The sequence below is a fragment of the Physeter macrocephalus genome, chromosome 11 (genome assembly GCF_002837175.3).
Source record: "Physeter macrocephalus isolate SW-GA chromosome 11, ASM283717v5, whole genome shotgun sequence".
Lineage (NCBI taxonomy): Eukaryota > Metazoa > Chordata > Mammalia > Artiodactyla > Physeteridae > Physeter > Physeter macrocephalus.
In genome coordinates, this window is record NC_041224.1 from 95,795,205 (window position 1) to 95,808,740 (window position 13,536).

Sequence of the window (13,536 nt, forward strand, 5' to 3'; positions counted from 1 at the left end):
GTATGTGGTGACACAGGAGTGCAGCTAGTGGAACCTTGAGAGGGTCTTGTCTAATTTAAAAAGAATTCCCAGGTAATTCTAAAATATACTTCTTTCTTCCATACTCTGTGACCATGATTGGATAATTTCTAAACTTAATACACTGCATTTCTATATTTTGGGTACCTAAATCTTAAACTTTTTTTTTTAAGTAAAAGCAAGTTTATTTAGAGAATCTTAAATTTTAACGTAAATAATTCCCAAACAATACAAGGACTTTTCAAAATACTTGACAAACTCTGTTTACTTCATCTCATTGTTTTCCTTCATTTTAATCCTTTGTTAATATTTGTTTTATGGCAGTACTTTGAAGAAATTATTTTACTTTCTTCTGGTTCTATGATTGCTACTGAGATCTTTGTCCATGTATTGTTGTTACTTTGTATTTAATTTGTCCTTTTTTTCTTGACTACTTTTGATATCTTCTCTTTGTCTTTGGTGTCCTGCATGTGCCTTGGTGTGGATTTCTTTATATTTATTTTGTTTTGAGATTTGTTTTGCTTCCTGAACAGTCACATCTTTCATCTATTCTGGAAGATTCTCAGACATTGCTTGTTTAAATGTTGCTTGTTTTCCTTTCTCTCTGTACCTTTATTTTCATATCTCCAAATTGATGCATATTAAACCTTCTTGTTCTGTCTTCCATGCCTTTTAAGTTCACTCAGGTTTTCTCTTTTGGTCTCTTTTTTGCATTCTAGATAATTTCTTCAGATCTGTCCTCCAGTTCATTAATTCTTTTTTTCTGGTGTGTTTGCTCAGCTTTTAACCTGTCCATTGAGTGTGGATTTTTGTTGTTGGTGGTGGTGGTGGTGGTGGTGGTGTTTTGGCCGTGCCACGCGGCTTGTGGGATCTTAGTTCCCCAACCGGGGATTGAACCCAGGCCCTTGGCAGTGAAAGAACCTAACCACTGGACCACCAGGAAATTCCCTAACCATTGAGTTTCTAATTTCATATTTGTGCTTTTTATTTCTAAATGTTCTTTTTAGTCTTTTTATAAATCTAATTGGTCTTTTTATTTGGGGGGAGAGAATATGCTTCCTTTCTTGTGACTTTGATTCTATTTTTTAAACATTTAAAATATCTTATTTCATATTCTATATCTTATAATTCTATTCTGAAATTCTTGGATATCTAATTCTGCTCTTTATAGTTTTTCTTGCCGTTAGTTTATGGTAGCTTGCTTTCTAATATATTTTATAATTTCAATAATGAACTTATATTTGGTGGGGCTTTATCTATAGGAATTCAATGAGGTCTGAATTTAAGGGTATCTTGAGAGGATTTTCATTTGCATCTGTCATTACTGTAGGACAGGATCACCCAGAAAACACTTAATTTCTGGGCCAGGTTTCCTGGACCACACAAACAATATAAATTTAAACCCCAGATCTGAGTGAGGGGTAGTCCTATGGTAACAAATTCTCAGGGCAAATTTTTTTTAACCACTCGCTTTATCTTTTTGATAGTGGTCAAATTTTACAGAAAAAAATTATTGTAGTATAACATACATACCAAATACTGCACTAAAGATAGTTCTTTGAGGGTCCTAGCTATATGTTGGGGGTAGAGGTGGGGAAGTTACAAATCCTGTCTTGTGTAGGCCCAATGCTTTTACACCTGTCCCCTTCATGATTGATAAAACTCTTGTTGGTAAACCTATGACAAATGCCCCCAAAACAGCCAAAGCCAGAGCTTCAGTATTAGGTTGCTTCTCATGTTTCCAGCTTTCTTTTAATATTGGCTCTTAAGATTTCCTTTGCTTTTTTTTTTTTTTAATTATTGTAGTAAAGAACACATAACATTAAATTTACCACCTTAACCATTTTTAGGTATACAATTCAGTAGTGTTAAGTATATTCATATTATTGTGCAACAGATTTCTAGAACTTATTCATTTTGCAACACTGAAACTCTGTACCCACTAAACACTAATTCCCCTTTCCCCCTTCCTCCAAGCCCTTGGCAACCACCTTCCTTTACTAATTAGTGAACTCATTTATTAATTAATGGGCTCTTAATTATTTCCAGCATTTCTGGGTTTTGGGATGTTCTTTGTATCAAAAGTTTTTCAGTATATCTGTTATGTCATGTAGATTGCTGTATAGCTATACAGATAAATAGATATACCTACCAGATAGTTTTACAGGAAAATGAAACACAATAGTTAGGCCTTAGACAATGTAATGTACTCACAAGGAGTGGTAATGTAATGTGACTGAATTCTCTTTTGCTTATTAAGGAAATGGGCAGACATGATGACCTTTGGTCCTTATTCTACATGTTGGTGGAATTTGTGGTTGGTCAGCTACCTTGGAGAAAAATAAAGGACAAGGTAATTTTGGAAATGGAAATGTTAGGACTTCCCTGGTGGTTCAGTGGTTAAGACTCCATGCTCCCAATGCAGGGGGCCTGGGTTCGATCCCTGGTCAGGGAACTAGATCCCACATGCCACAGCTAAGAGCCTGCATGCCACAACTAAAGATCCCGCATGCCACAACTAAGACCTGGCACAGCCAAATAAATAAATAACAATTAAAAAAATAAAATAAAACCTTTAAAAAGAAATGGAAATGTTAGTTTTGGTAGGGGAAGGAGTAAAAATTTCTGGGTAGGCATTTTTGTTGAGATTATACTTATGCATAAGAAGTAAAAGTTACAAACATTTTCACTATATCCCAATATGTATATTTTTCTTTCTGTGAGCTGATATTAGAGATGTAATTAATGTTATGACTTTTTTCATGTACATGGAGAATAGATACTAATTTAAGTACAATTGTCATTTCTGATTTGACTTCTAGCCCTCCCTCTTAGGTTTTATTTTTACCAGTTCTCTTTTTTCTTTTTTATAAGTCAATTAAGCTTTTAGTTTTTAATTGTCACATTATATTGTTTGATTTGAAAACTATAAATGCATGTGTTGATAAAGAAAAGTAGACCAGATTTAAGGTCAGCTCTTTCTTTTGGGGAGCTATGTGTTCACTGATGCAGACCTATGTTACCCCTTTGGTTCTGCACTATAGTCCCCTCCCCCTGCCCCCTTAAAGCAGTGTGCATTAAGCTGTTAGCTATTAGTAAGAGCTCAGTTCTTGCTTTATGCTTAATTACCCACTGTCTCATTCTGTAGTACATACCCTTGAGACTGTTACTGAGAGGCTCTTAATTGTAGCTGCCAAGAGAAATTGACTTTGGTTCCTTTTCTCTTTACTTCCCAGGAACAAGTGGGCTCTATTAAGGAGAGGTATGACCACAGGCTTATGTTGAAACATCTCCCTGCAGAATTCAGCATCTTTCTGGACCACATCTCCTCTTTGGATTATTTTACAAAACCAGACTACCAGGTAATCATCTTTGTGAGTTCTGTGGGTTAATTCTTTTCTCTCATTTAGTCTGTCTTCACTCATTGCACTGTTGAGGGTGCTGTAAATGAGTATGGGAAGTCCCTAGAATAATACTATTTTAATACATCCTGAGAAATGTGGTTAAATTGACTGATGATGACAGTGTCCACGTCCACACGTGAGCGCGCTTGTGTGTGTTGCCTCCCTTCTGGACGAACATACTTCATTAGAGTTTTAGGTTTGTTCATCATGTAACATTTTAACTGTTCCTGCTGTGGTTCTTCTGGTATATAGAATTGCTGATAGTTCAAATTATGAAAATCCTATAGCTAATTTATTGACCAGAAGGAAATGTCCAACTAGGTAATGTGTCTGTCGAGGGCTTGAGGGCTGCATATTGTATGTTAATATGCTATGGGACAGCAGTCAGTGAAGATTACTGGCTCCGTTTTGTCTGTGGTGAGTGAAACATTTCCTCAGAGCATCAGTTAATGAGGCCTTACAAGGGTGACTAGGATTACCACAAATTGCATCCCTAACCCCAACCAGCTAGATTTCAGAAGATTCTGTCGCTCTCAGGGGGAACTTGGTCAGAGCTTAATGCGAGATAATCACTGCCACTGAAAACATAAATGCAAGGCACACATTGATTAATAATAATAATTTAAAAAATAATATATTAATGTATCATTTTTATCTACGAAGGACAGCATATAGGCTTTACTGCCTGTTAATGAAAGTTTCATATTCTAAAGTGTTGTCAGTGTCAAAAGACTAAAAGATTGTCTACAGCACAGTGAACTTATTTGCATATAATAACTAGTTCTTTGTGAAAATGCAGCTTTTGTATAATATATACAGAATATAAAGCAGAGAGGCAACATACAGCCTTGGGTCCTTAGAGACCTTAAGTAGGTGAGCCTGTGTTATTCTTTTCTGTATGGCTATTTTGAGTTATAAACTGTATAGGCTAGCAAATGGAGGAAATACATTTTATATGAGTCACTTTGGAATACGTTCTCATTTATATTTTATATGGGTTTTCTAAAATGCAGGAGTTCACGTTGCTTGCAATAAAATAATGAAATTTTACTTGTAAGGCTAGATTCAGGAGGAGCTAGGAATTGTTACAACTTTCTCATCTTGGGTGCTAATAATTTTTTTGTTGACAAAGTTTGCATGTGAATATTAAAGTTTACACAGCAAAAAAAATTTTAATTACATTCTCTGCTTAGTTATGCCTACAATCTAAAGAAGACTAATGTTCACCAGCTAAAGTTTGAAACTTAGACCTATAATTAATTTAATTTAAATTAACAAAGTATTGTTCTCAGGTTTTTCAGTTGGACATTCTCTAAGGGGAATCTCTGTGTTTCTGTCACCTGATAACAAAACAAACTATAGTAATTTCCCTATTTTAGGAAGAGAGAGAGCAGGCATAACATTTTCATTGTTTCACAGATTCTATAAATAATCTGCTTCTTTTTTGCTCTCTGATTTTCAGTAAGCAGTGAGTAGGAGCAGAGGACAGGTAGATGGGAGAAGGATAATTGGGAAAAAGGTGTTGGCGTAAGTGACGGGTGTATTCTGATGACTAGTATCAATGTGATGTCAGGTTCCAAAAAGATCTGACCTTTGCAGTTTCTGTCTCTTGCTTTCCTCACAATGCTCTGCTGCAGTCTTCATTTTGAGAAAAATTACTCTACTTTGTTTGTTTTAATTTTTATTTTATTTATGTGGTTGCGCTGGGTCTTAGTTGCAGCATGCGGGCTCCTTAGTTGCGGCATGCGGGCTCCTTAGTTGCGGCATGCATGTGGGATCCAGGGATCAAACTTGGACCCCCTGCATTGGGAGCGCAGAGTCTTAACCACAGCGCCACCAGGGAAGTCCCTTCTACTTTGAATCTGAATGTTCTTGTGAACTGATGATTAATTTTACAGTTTGGAATTCTGAATATGACTTTAATTACTGTTCTTTCAGAAGTTTAAATTCCTTATGGAACAACCAGTGTAGTTAACAACAAACCTCCTCCAACAGCAAGCATACCAGTAGTTAGCGTGACTGCTTCCCTAGTGTTATCCAAGGTCAAATAACAGTATGTCTCCAACTTGATATATTCTGAGACAAAACCAAAATAAATATATTTTATAATCAAAGTGTTAAATGATGCTGTTTTCCAAAGCCACTTTCACTGTGAATGTCTGTGTTTGTGAATCCTTAAACATCGTAGTTTCTTGCCAGAGAACATTATCTTAACAAGTTGCATATGGCCAGCACATTACCGGTAACCTGCTAGTGCTCACTCTGACAGCATATGCAGACCTAGAGAGGAGAGCTGTTTGCTCTCTACCGGGAATCTTTTATGCATGTCTCAGGTTGAATAAAGGCTGACACTTGCTTTTGGAAAGCTTTATGGTGTTTTGGGAAATTACACCCAAGTTTATACTTAGTATTTATGTATGTCTGTCTTACCTACTGGCTTTTAAATCCTGGGGGAACAGGCATGTCTTATTTTGGTTTTTTATTTCATACTACCCTGGCACTGTGCCTGACACCTAAATTTTCAACAAATGTTAGGAAGATTGAATTGAATCTTACTTTGCCTAATAATCTCCTACTCAGAAAATATAAGAAAAATCAGCTCTCATGAGTGCATAAATACTGTTTTCTGTCTGTTAAACTAAAGGTGAAGATATTAGAATTATAGTCAAGATTAAAGCAGATATCTTATTATGAATACAGTCAGCCCTCAATATCTGCAGGTGATTGGTTCCAGGACCCCTGGGCATCACGGTTTCTCAAGTCCCTTATATAAAATGGCATAATATTTGTATATAACTTATGCACATTCTCTCTATACTTTAAGTAATCTCTACATTACTTATAATACCTAATATAGTGTAAATGCTATGTAAATCGTTGCTGGTAAGTTTTGCTTTTTGGAACTTCCTGGATTTTTAAATATTTTTGATCTAGTTGGTTGAATCCTCAGATATAGAACCTGCGGATTGTTTTTGTTATTAGATTTTGAAAGAGTATATCAACTATAAGAGACGAGTGCTGGGCCATGAACCTTCTCTGGTGATAAAATTGTATAGAACTATATACACACAAGTACATGTAAAACTGGTGAAATTTGATAAACTGTCTGGATTGTAGCAATGTCATTTTCCTGTTTTTGATATTGTACTCTAGTTATTTAAGATGTTACTGCAAACTGGGTAAAGGAGACTTCTTTGTACTATTTTTACAATTTCCTATGAATCTATAATTATTTCAAATTAAAAGTTTAAAAAAAGTGCTGGGTCAACATTTTCAGAAATGTAGATAGTGATTAAAACATTCGATCTTGTTGTTGCCACCTTATAATTTAAATAAATCCTCTTAAAGTGTTTTGAGAAAGGGAGATATTTCTGAGGGGTGCCTAGGAAATCTTATCAACCTTGAATTCTACCACAGGACTCCTCCTCTAGGTGACACTGTTACTAGTTAATGGGAAATTAAGATAGCAGCATCAGATTAGATAAAGAAGAACCCTTGGTGCCTTTACACATTATTATCACAGTAATGATACACAGCGTTGTCACAATAATACCTGGGTAGTAGTATTATCCCTCTCTTACGAAAACTTAATTTAGACATGTTGCCTGGGAAAACTAGTGGTGCTAGAGGTGGTATCTGAACCCATTTCTGACTCATTCAAAAAGGCCCAAGCTCTTTCTAGTTTACCAACATGCCTTCCTTAGAGAGGTGGCCACAAACACAGCAGGCACTGTTAAGTAAATACTAACATGAGTGGCTAATGAAATTTCAGGGAAAGAACTAAAAAGTTATATGAAAAATTATCAGAAATTATTGTCAGTAACTAATAGGATCACATGATCCTGACATAAGAACAAAAAAAGTATCTTATTAGAGTGTCAGATTATGTTAAGCATCATTTAGCAAATTGAGAAGACTAATGAAACCCATAAATATACACACTGTTGGTGAGCTTGAAACTAAAATGTGTATATCAGCCAGTTCACACACTGACACAGCATTGCTAAAATCAGAGGATATGAGCGAGGAAATCCAAAGCCAACTAAATGTCATTAATCTTGTTAATATACTTTCCAGGTTTAGGAATGGGACTATTTATAGAGATTACATCAAAATTCAGCAGGCTTGCCTCTTGCTTTGGGGGACTTAGAGTCGTTTTAGGATCCCCTGACTCTAATAATGACAAAGTTAAAATTTTTGGAAGGCATAGATGGGCTGCTTGTGAAGCAAACAAACAAGAGGTTGAGCTAGGGTAACAAGGGGGAATATTCCATAAAATAAGATGTGAGGGAAGGTCTCTCTCGCTTAAGCTGCCATTTCAGCTGAGCCCTAAAAAATGGGACTGTATTGGCCATCTGGAGAGCAAAGACAAGAGGAAGAAGGTTACAAGCAAAAGGAAGAACATGAGCATAGGCTCTGATGTGAGAAAAGAACGGAAAGAAGACAAGTGGCTAGAATGTAGCAAATGAGGGGAGAAAGTGGTTTGAGACAAGATTGGAAAGTAAGGCAGAGGCCCGGTGATACAGGGCCTTGTCAGCCTTGTTAAGGACTTTGATTTTATTCTAGTGCAACAGGAAGCCTTGGAGTCTAATAAACAGGAGCATGGTGATCCAGTTTGTGTTTGAAGAGGATTGCTTTTGTAGTTGTGTGTGTTCAAATGAGGCAGAGGAGAATTAGAGACTACTTAGGAAGGTATTGAGAGAGGTTGAGCTATGCCTTAGAGGGAGAGAAATATTTTAAAAATCAGTGTCTTAACACCACAAAGGTTTATTTTTTGCTCACAAAACAGTGTAGTTAAGTTGGGCCTCTCTCCTGGGCAACTCTCAAGTGGTATCTTCAACATCCAGGCTCCACCCATATTTTGACACTGCTGTCTTTAATCCATGGCCTTTACAGTCATCAGGAAAGGGAAGAGCAAGTATAGATGATGGTTTAGGGGTTTCAGACCAGGCCTGGAAGTGATCTAAACACTTTGGCATATACCCCTGTGACCAGAACCCATTCACATTGGCTCAATTCTAACTGCAAGGGAGGCTGGGAGATAGCATCTTCCTAGGCAAGGAATGATGATGGTCTTGACTTGGATATAAGCAGTGGAGATGGAGAGAAGTGGATGATTTCTTGCTTTTCCTCTATTAATTATCTCCTTTCATTCTCAGTTGTACTTATGTGTTCCATAAGTATCCCTCAGTGCAGTCAAATTGGACTCCTAGCACTTCTTCCAGCTTGTCCTTCCTGGAATGCCTGTGTTTCATAATGCTGCTTGTCTTATGAAATTGAAGGCCCGACTCAGATGCCACAGTCTCCTCTGATTCCTTTCAGACAGAAGTGATTTCTTATGCTAAACTCTTATAGCGGTACTTTGTTTTCTCTCCTTACTAGATAAATTCCATTAGAGCCAGTACCTTGCACATTTATCTCAGTTTTCTCAAGAAGTTAGCACAATGATAGGCATTTAATAAAAGTTTGCCAAATTGAATGAAATCTGCTTAATCTGATTATTGCTTCTGTTAAATGCAAACTCTCTGAAGACAAGACTGTGTTTTGTTCACTCTTGCATTCCTAGCACCCAGCGTAGTAGGCATTCAGTGTATGTCTGAGTCAATGAATGGGTATTTGATATAACTACGTAGAATACAGTAGAGTCACAGAACATCCATGTTTACTTGACTCACTTAAATTCAGCTGCATATGCAGGAGATGGAACAGTTTTAACGTGTCTGTGATTCTGCTTGCCCTTTGGCTTAGCCATGCCCTGTGTGCCTTTGTGAATCTGCTGTTCCCTCACTCTTTCTATCATTCACAGCAATCAGGCTGCACTGACTATGATTCTAATGTTTAAAAGGACAGTAATTTTGGGGGTACAATATAACCCCTAAATGTAGGTAGCTTCATTCACATTAATCTGAAGAAATAGAAGTCTCTCCCAATGCTGGAGAAAAAAATCTAGCTATTTTGCATCTAGTACAACTACTATCCTGTACTTTATTTATGGGCATCTTAAGAAGCTTTCAAGGATAATTTCAACTTTATACTGTTTTTGCCTTGCCTGGTATATGGTCAGACCACTCAAGATGGCTGTTCTCTTGCTCTCTGTACATCCCCTGCTCGACAAGTCCCTGCTTCATCTACACCCTGCTCACATGAATGGCCTTGCCCCCTGGCCCAGCTTGTGATTATTCTAGTTCTTAGGCCAGAACAGCTCCACCTGCTAGTTTATTAAAGGGAAACATCAGCCATTGTGATGGTCATTAATCTGAGGGGCTGTGAGGGACGTGCCCCAGTTGCTGGTTTCCCTGGTAACTGATGAGCCAAGCTGACATCAATTTCCCCTATCAGTGGTAGCCTCCTTCTTCCCCTAGTAGTGAAGAGTGCTGCCATGACCTGCCTGCTGTCTGCCATGCACCGTGGGGTGTTGCTCCAGGACCCTTTTGCTGCGGACATGTAAGGTTCCCTTTCCAATAAACCACTGATGTCTCTGTCACTGTCTCTTGGCTCTTTCTTCAGTCTTGAGGCTTGGCAAGTACAGGGCTTGCAGGCCTGTGGGGTGCAGCTCAACACCTGCTGACTGGCTGTAACTCTAACATGGTGGAAATGGCACTGCACTTAAAAGAGCTGTTTCAGTTGGTGCTTTGCTACACACCATTTGTATGGCCTTTCTAAACCTGTTTTCTGTGAAATGGTGAAAATGCCTACCCCACAGTGTTGTTAAGATTTTAATGAGGTAATTGTGAGAATGTTTTGTAAATTGTAAAGCATCATGTAAATGAAAGTGGTTTTACATGTACCTCAGTGACACACTGCATTTGCTTATAATTATCATGCTTTTCTTCATTCTTGTATTGTACTCAACGTTACTTCTATGTTAATAGAACTTCTATTTCCTTTATGCTGCTTTGTCCTGTTATGGCAAAAAGGAAATGTTGCTTACCTTTTTCATTGAGCTTTTTAGGAGGCATCGAGAAGCTTAGACATTGCCAGTTTACCTTGTGGGCTGATGAGCACCTGGAAGAAATGACATTGGTATCAGGCAGCACAGTGGCTGAGCAACCATGCTGGCTCACACTGCCTCAGGTCCCCTGGGGTAGCCGACCAAGGGGCACTCCTGAGTCATCCTCGTATCTTATAAGTGGTGAAAACAGCCTAAAACTCTGAAGCTTCTTCAACTAATTCTCTTTATTTGATCTTTCTTTTTTTGGTTCTGTTCTCCAAAGGATGTGTGCAATGTAATTTTTTTCCCCCTCTACCAATGCTGCTAAAAAACCCCCAGAAGAGGAGAGAAATCTAGAACCTATGCATTTCTTTTCCTCTATTGCATCTACTTATCACTGAAGTGAGGCAGTTTCTTTTGCCGTAAATAGTCTATCTTTGAATCAGCCAAGCCAGCATTGTCATTGTGCTCTGCTGGTTAAGTGCTTTATTGATCCATTAATTTACCACTTATTAACTGAGAAGGAATCAGGCTTCTCAGTCCTCAATATCACATTGCAAATAGTTCTTGTTTTTCAAAGACTGGACTTTGTCTGCATTTTCTTTGAAAGGGCAAACTGGGATTTCATGTGGAGATAAATATGATAAAGCTATTGATTGCATTTGTGCTAAGGATAAGAGGAGGGGTGCTTCCCTAAGGCATTATGTCTGTGTCAGATGAATGATTGCTATAAAGAATAAGGGTATTGCCCTGCCCACTAGAGCCTAGAAAACCTGTTGAGCTCCCAGGCCAGGTCCCCTGCCCTCCAAAGAACCCTCCAGGCCACGTGGGTCCTGGGGGCATAGGAGGGAGGCCCTCCTAGGGGAGAACAGGAGAGGCAGGCGGGAGGGGGCCCTCCAGGACTGGAGGAGCAAGAGCAGGAGAGGAGCAGAGGGTGTTTGCCTCACCCACTAGGGCCCAGGAAGCCTGCTGGGCTCCCAGGCCGGGTCCCCCACCCTCTGAGACCAGAGGCACGCCTGGACCTCTTCTGTTCCATTGAGCCTAAGCCCCATACCCCCCAGGGCCTTTTCCAGCCCTGTGGGTCCTAAGCATAGGCCCCGCCCACTGCCCAAACCCCACCCCTGCCTAGGTCCTGCCCTCCACAGCTAAGGCTTTTCCACCTTTTTTTTTTTATTATTGTGGTTCTGTTTTACCTTCCGGTTGTTGTTTCATCTATATTTTTATTTTTTTATAATCTTTCTAACATATCTGTTAGTTTCCTAGTCTAATTTTATTTTTTACTCTTTGTTATTGTTCTTTTTTTTTTTTTTTTTTTTTGCCACCCCATGCGGCTTGCGGGATCTTGGTTCACGAGCTGGGGGGCGTCAGGCTGAAGCTCCTGCAGTGGGAACTCCGAGTCCAAACCACCGGACTAACAGAGAACCTCAGACCTCAAGGACTGTTCATCAGAGTGAGGTCTCCTGGAGGTCCTCCTCTCGGCACCGAGACCCAGCTCTACCCAGCAGCCTACAAACTCCACTATTGGAAGCCTTAGGCCAAACAACCAGTAAGACAGGAACACAATTCCAACCATCAAAAAAAAAAAAAAAAAAGACAGCACAAAAATATATCACAGATGAAGGAGCAGGTAAAAACCTACAAGAACAAATAGATGAAGAAGAAATAGGCAATCTACCTGAAAAAGAATTCAGAGTAATGATAGTAAAGATGATCCAGAATCTTGGAAATAGAATGGAGGCACGGATTGAGAAAATAAAAGAAATGTTTAACAAAGATCTAGAAGAACTAAAGAACAAATAAACAGTGATGAACAACACAATAACTGAGATGAAAAACACACTAGAAGGATTCAATAACAGAATAACTGTGGCAGAAGAAAAAATAAGTGAGCTGGAAGACAAAATGGTGGAAATAACTGCCGAGGAGCAGAATAAAGAAAAAAGAATGAAAAGAATTGCAGAGATCTCTGGGACAACACTAAACACACCAACAGTCAAATTATAGGGGTCCCAGAAGAAGAAGAGAAAAAGAAAGGGTCTGAGAAAATATTTGAAGAGATTATAGTGGAAAATTTCCCTAACATGGGAAAGGAAATAGTCACCCAAGTCCAGGAAGCACAGAGAATAAACCCTAGGGGAAACACACCAAGATACATATTAATCAAAATAACAAAAATTAAATTCAAAGACAAAATATTAAAAACAGCAAAGGGAAAAATAAAAAATAACATACAAAGGAATCCCCATAAGGTTATCAGCTGATTTTTCAGCAGAAACTCTGCAGGCCAGGAGGGAGTGGCAGGATATACTTAAAGTCATGAAAGAGAAAAACCTACAATCAAGATTACTGTACCCAGCAAGGATCTCATTCAGATTCAACAGAGAAATCAAAAGCTTTTCAGACAAGCAAAAGCTAAGAGAATTCAGCACCACCAAACCAGCTTTACAGCAAATGCTAAAGAAACTTCTCTAGGCGGGAAACACAAGGGAAGAAAAAGACCCACAAAAACACACCAAAACAATTAAGAAAATGATAAAGGTGCATACATATTGATAATAACCTTGAATGTAAATGGATTAAATGCCCCAACCAAAACACAGAGACTGGCTGAATGGATACAAAAACAAGACCCATATATATGCTGTCTACAGGAGACCCACTTCAAACCTAGGGACACATACAGACTGAAAGTGAAGGGATGGAAAAAGATACTCCATGCAAATGGAAATCAAAAGAAAGCTGGAGTAGCAATACTCATATCAGAAGAAATAGACTTTAAAATAAAGAATGTTACAAGAGACAAGGAAGGACACTACATAATGACCAAAGGATCAATCCAAGAGGACGATATAACAATTATAAATGTTTATGCACCCAACATAGGAGCACCTCAGTACATAAGGCAAATGCTAACAACCATGAAAGGGGAAATCAACAGTAACACAATAATAGTAGGGGACTTTTAACATCCCACTTACACCAATGGACAGATCATCCAAACAGAAAATAAATAAGGAAACAAAGCTTTAAATGACACAATAGACCAGATAGATTTAATTGATATTTATAGAACATTCTACCCAAAAGTGGCAGAATACAGTTTCTTCTCAAGTGCACATGGAACATTCTCCAGGATAGATCACATCTTGGGTCACAAATCAAGCCTTGGAAAATTTAAGAAAA

General features: G+C 38.3%; 1 protein-coding gene across 7 annotated transcripts in view; it reads left to right on the forward strand.

Annotated features, from left to right (window-relative positions):
• The window catches only part of TTBK2 (tau tubulin kinase 2), a 156,633-nt gene that overhangs the window by 101,417 nt on the left and 41,680 nt on the right, over nt 1–13,536 (forward strand). For all 7 annotated transcript variants that reach the window (XM_055088289.1, XM_055088286.1, XM_055088288.1 and 4 more), the window contains 2 exons: nt 2,279–2,371; nt 3,255–3,380. In XM_055088289.1, the coding sequence (XP_054944264.1) occupies nt 2,279–2,371; nt 3,255–3,380 (219 nt within the window). The remainder of the gene's footprint in view (nt 1–2,278; nt 2,372–3,254; nt 3,381–13,536) is intronic.